At 30.5% G+C, this 6000-nt stretch overlaps 1 protein-coding gene across 1 annotated transcript in view; it reads left to right on the top strand.

The window, feature by feature from the left end:
* Positions 1 to 4023: 4023 nt before the first annotated feature.
* Positions 4024 to 6000, top strand: part of LOC139091758 (terminal nucleotidyltransferase 5C) — a 75387-nt gene continuing 73410 nt past the window's right edge. Inside the window, exons 1-2 of the mRNA XM_070641936.1 lie at positions 4024 to 4421; positions 4683 to 5584. Of these exons, the coding sequence (XP_070498037.1) occupies positions 5549 to 5584 (36 nt within the window). The 5' untranslated portion in view covers positions 4024 to 4421; positions 4683 to 5548. The remainder of the gene's footprint in view (positions 4422 to 4682; positions 5585 to 6000) is intronic.

The following is a 6000-nucleotide window of genomic DNA, read 5'->3' as shown; positions in this document are numbered from 1 at the left end:
AAAAAGTGTGTAGATGAACAGAAAAAGGAAATAAGAATTTTTAAGTAGGAACAAAATAATCTCAAATAGATGAAAAAAAAAAGTTCACAATTTTCACTTGGGAAAACAAAAAGTTCAAAGCTTGTCGTCGACATCAATGCCGGTAAAAGTTGTTCGATGCATGAAATAAGATGTGGGACATTTAGAGTAAAAGTTTTTTCGGCAAAGACCATTAAATTGAAGAAAAATCAAAGGAAATGAAAAACAAAAAAAAAAAAAGCACGACGTAGTAGTTTTTATCAACCCACGCAAGCAATCTCATTCTACCAATCGCTTGCTGTACATACGTTTATACATATATATTTATTTATTCACAGCATTGCTATTTTTAGCATCACATAAAAGCTCGAACTGAATGGAAAATTGGAGCAAGCGAGAGAACAAGAAAGAATATATAAAAATAGCTGGTAATGAATGGTTTGAGGATGGAATTATAAGGCAGCGCATCATAAAACACATCAAGGATATAATAAATGCTTAATTGATGATTATTTTTATAATCGATTGTAATTGGATGTAATGAATAGAAATGATTTCTTTATAGAATCATTTTTAGGGATTGACATGTGAGTTGGTGAATAATGTGAGGAATTGAGGCATAAAAGCGCACAGATAGTGAGGTGTACAATTGGAAAATCGATCAGAAAAGCTTTCAGATACACTTGACAAGTAATAAATACAATTAGCTTAAAATGCTTAGTTTGTAAGATGTTCAGCCTGGCAAACGTTTGATCCGGAATCTGCCCAGCTTGTGAATCGCTCAGTCATCAAAAAGCATAGCTTGAAAAATGCTTAGTATGTAAAAAGCCGAGATGGTTAATTGTTTAGTCAATAAGAAGCTCAGCTTGAAAATTGCTCAGTCTATAAGGATCTTAGCTTGAGAATTGTTCATTCTGTAAGGTGCTCAGCTTGAGAATTGCTCACTTTGAAAGAAGCTCAGCTTTAGAGTGGCTCAGTCTACAAGATTGTCAGCCTATCAAAAACTCAGCTTGATAATTGCTCAGTCTAAATGGAGCTCAGCTTTAGAGTTGCTCAGTCTGTTAGAATCTCAGCTTGAGAGTTGCTCAGTCTAAAAGATTGTTAGCCAATAAAAAAGCTAACTCAGCTTTAGAAACGCTTAGCTTTAGAAATGCTCAGCCTATAAAATGCCCAAATATTTGAACAAAACGTCACTAAAATTCCAGTTAACAACCTCCAATATTAATGCTAATAAGACCGAAAAGAGGGTTGAAATGTGAAATGGTAAGGATATAAAGGCAACAACAGTAAAGCCAGCTCAGTACAATATTGCTGCCACTGTTTGTTGTTTGTCTATTGAGTTGGAATGAACAAATACACTTTCAACAAAGAATGAAACCCTCATTGCTTGTGCCGCCACCGAATCTCTCATCTTACTTCTTCTCTTCATCGTCTTGGCAAATATTTTTCTATATTTGTGGATGGATATATACATATAGAAAAATGAAAGAGAGGAAAAGTTTCCTATGCGTGGGCGACAAGTAAAATGTTGATAGATGAGAAACTTTCTTCTTATTTTTTGTCACAAAAAAAATTATTTTATTTAAGTACCAAAAATTCCACTCATTGTGTTAACATTGAATATATACATCAAATTTTGGCATAGCTAAACATTTTTGAGGACAATTAATTTTTTGTGCTTTTTTGGCAAATATTAAAAATTCGGTAGGATTTTCTGGTATAACTTAATTAATTTGTTGACTATTAAGTGAAACAATAAAGGATTTCTGAGAATTTGTAATGAGTATTGAGTTTCTTAACTTGATGAAAAGGAGATTATGAAGCATTATTAGTAATTTTGGAGCTATTTCTGGTATATAAAGCTTTGTAATGATGTAATGGCATTTTTATTGAATTTATATTGATACCTTTTGGCTTAGAGGAGTATGTCCTCATCAATTCCAGACTTGGTTGTAAATATTCAGAATTTGGTAGCAAGTAATGTCCCAAATATGACCAAATTTTCATCAAATTTCGAATGTTCTACTTTTTATTGGACAAAATCGGAATATTAAGCTTATTTTCAGACAAAATGGACACTTACTTACTTAATTTGGTTTCATCTGTGATCCTTGGCCTCTCTCAGTTGGCGTTGCCTGCCCTTAGCCAAATTTCGAACACCAACACCAACCATTTGAACTCAATTTAGCCTTACTTTATTGAAATTTTACCATTTCCCCTCTTCTTTCCAAATCCACCCCTAAAAAATATAAATTTCAAATAATCTCCAAAAATCATTCAAATACCTCTCTTGTGTTCATCTTATACACACCTTTATCTCCATCTCAAGCTGTATTTGCACGCACATAAAGTTCATTCAACAATAAACGCAATAAAAAATATTTTCAAATTTATTCCGATAACATTATTGAAATATTTACAGCATTATTCATTCAAATTTTTTTATTTCTCAGTAGAATGTCGCATCAGAAAAAGTTTATGACATAAAAACAAAGTTTAGATCCCTTTTTTTTTGTTTCTTCTCGACGCACCCGAAAGGTCGCGATCTGAAAGAATACTAAATACAATGAGAATTTGACGTCATCAATGATTAAGAACGGAATGGAAGGGTTGAGTGAGTTTTGAAGAACATTTGAGAGATAAAAATAAAATTGAGTTTTGAATTTTTTATTGGGATCGGATTTTGGATGGAAAGTTTGGATTTGATGTTAAGGTGATACTGCTGTCTCGAGGGCGGAATTAGGCAGATTTCTATAATTACTTACTTTTCTGATTGTACAGGCCAATTGTGATCCAAAACAATTCTTAGATGTCGCTTAAAACTAGCTCTTTCGCTGTCTACCGCGTGCCGATTCTCGATTCCAACTGTAATATTATCTTGATAAACAGCTTCCTTCCATGAGTTCTTTTGACGCCCACGTGGCACATTTCTACAGTTCAAATTGAAAAGTTCATTCTAAGACACACAATAGTATGCAAATGCAACCATATGGAATCCATATGGAGTCTATATAAGCTTCAATCTTCACGTAGTTACTAGATAAATGCTAAATAGAGTCATGTATCACTCAGGAATCCTTACCATCCTACCACATGGTCTTTGTGACGTCCAAACCATCCTCAAAGTGACGTGATTGTGTTTTGATGATTACGTGATGTTCCTCCAGGGCTTTAATGCATTATAAAAGTCAGCACATGACAATATTTACAATATTCTATTTTAGACACACAAAATCAATGACTTAATCAGCCCACAGCTCTTACATCGCAATCAACGGAAGCAATAATTTTCCTATGAATTTTTCCGCCTCAATTTTCATTCTAGATTCAACAAAAGATACAATTTCATGGGGAAATTAGCCGGAAAAATTTCTCAGGAAATTACTTTTGTGGATATGCTGGAACATTTATTATATCTGACGATCAAAAAAGAACATTTCACAAAGCTAATTATTATGCACCCACAGGCGTGTTCATTTTCATAGAATTATCATCCATCTAACCAGGAAAAATCATGCATCCCCGACAGGAATTCCATTAAATATTTCTAATATTTACAAAGAATAACACAGGAAATAACATCAGCTCACAAATAATCATTTACACATGAATCTCCATGTAAATAAATATAGTAACAAGCACATCCATATGTGCATCATGTAAAAAGCATCAAAAAGCTCGTCTCGGTTAAGGAAAATTTTTGTTCAATGAATTTTTCTCTCAACAAACAACAACAACAACCAAATTGAGTCGAAAAACTCTCGTCAGTCTCTCACAGTCTATCTCTCTCTCACACCGAACCGCTATATAGCCATTATTTTATGTCGACATCATTTTCGTACACGCTACAAGTTGAGCATCTATACAATCACAAATTTCAGCTGTTCGTTTTCGTCGACACAAATAGCTTCTGTATGTGCGGAGTTCTTCGGCTTCGCAGAGCCGAAAATGTAAAAAAAAAAAAAATTAAGTTGCACTCTACTCTCGATTCATTCTCAACGTGTCAGCTTACGGAATAAGTCGCGTTAGTCGCGTTTAACGAGAGCTATTTTTGAAAATATAAAAAAAAAGAAAATAAAAAGAAAAGAAAAGAAAAAAAAAATATACAAAATAAAAATAAATAGAAGTGCAAGAAGGGAAAAAAGAAAGAAATTCAGTTTCGGATTGATTGTTATTCAGTTTTTTTTTTCGCGAAAAAAAAGAATTAACGAAAAAAAAAAGAATTATTTTAGACAATTAAAATAAGACATAAACAGTAATTAGTAAAGAAAAAGTAGATTTTGAGTTGAATTTTGTGGCTGTTTTTTTTTTTAATTTTGTAAAGAAGTTTTTGTTGTTTTGTTTCTTCGAGGGAAAGGAAAATAAACAGAAAAAAATCTGTTACAGAAATTAGTATATTTGAGGTACGAAAATTTGATGGCATAGTGGCCATATGATTGAGAATTTGTGCATTTTCAAAGCATTTTTTCGGATCATATTGTTGCTATAGAGCCACAACACTGAGAATATTTCTTATTTTGAGTCGTTAGGGGCGAAAATAAAAAAAGTATGAAAATATATCTCACATACGGTGTTGCTGTTTCTAGATAATTCGACGATTTAACGTATATTATTATATATATAATGTTTTTTTTTTTCTCTTATCTTTCTTGGCAATCATATAGATTTCGGTGAATGTAAGGAAGTTTTATAGAAAATCTTTCGGGATTTTTTTTGTTAATTTTTGCGGTGAAGTTAAAAAGGAGAAATAAAATTGAAAAGGAAATTGAAAAATTCTTTGGAGATTTGTAAGAAATATAAAAACGAAGTTGAAGGAACTATTTAAATTTTTAATCATCAAATTCAAAACAATTCGTGAATTATTCCACCGGAAATATAAAATCAACGTAGCATTGAAATTATATTTTTGAAAAAATCTGATAAACTTGTTCGTGATTTTTGTGAGAAAAATTAAGACAATTTTCGTGCAGTTTTAAAGACATTAAAAATTGTGGAATAATTTCAAAAATTTAATTAAAAACTAAAAGAAATTTGAAATTTTTACAAATTAAAAGTTTCAAAAATTCAAAAATAAAAACTAACGAAAGCAAAAGCTTAAAAAAGTCCTCAAACGAAATTGAAAGTGAAATTAAAAATTCAACGCGTCAAGTTTTTTTTTCACATTCTAAAGAAATATTAAAAGTGTGCGAACTGTTTATAGTTTTGTCTGAGAAGTAAATTATCATAAAATCGTGACAAATTTTGTGATAAAATCGTGACAAAAAAAATCTGAAACTGTGAAAATATCTGCAAGACTGGAAAAAGAGTAAAAATTTCTACAAGAAAGTTGAATTGAAAAAAGTTGTGAAAATACACAATTTTTTTCGGAAGTGAACGAAAAGAAATCAGAAAGAAGTAAACAAAAATAAATTATTTCAAAGTTGAAGCTAATTAACTAATAAGAAACTAACATATTGAAATAAATAAATAAAATATAAAAAAAAAATTAAACTTGTTCGGAGTTGGTCAGTGGGGAAAGCAAAGCATTTTCATGATATCCGCTTGGATAAATCCATATAATGAGAAGGTATGTACAAACTTTATATATACAGTTTTTTTTTTGTTTCTATTTTTCACATGCATTGATTTAAACTATCAAAAAGAGATTTTACTGAGCTGATTAATACGAGGAAAAAATTGCAATCTGTAATTAAAATTATCAATGAATGAACTTTTTTTATAAACAATTTTTTTATTTGTGAATTTTTTATTTTCGACTTGCGAAAATTTTTGGAATTTTATGGCATAAGCGAAATCAACAGATTAGCTTTCAAGTTGAAAATTTGCTCTAAATTTAGTTCAATTTTTTGAAAAACTAGTAAAATTGCTCGGCAGTTAGGAATGATTTTAAATTTTTTGATGAAATTTTTGAGCATTTTTAATTTCATTTAAATTGTTAATTTTTATATGATTTATTTAGAAATAGAATTATTTATTTAATTT

Source organism: Chironomus tepperi, unplaced genomic scaffold (assembly GCF_022539635.2).
Source record: "Chironomus tepperi strain 1889 unplaced genomic scaffold, CSIRO-AGI_Ctep_v1 contig_261, whole genome shotgun sequence".
NCBI lineage: Eukaryota > Metazoa > Arthropoda > Insecta > Diptera > Chironomidae > Chironomus > Chironomus tepperi.
Note: the sequence above shows the minus strand (reverse complement) of the source record. Positions and strands in the feature narration are given on the sequence as shown.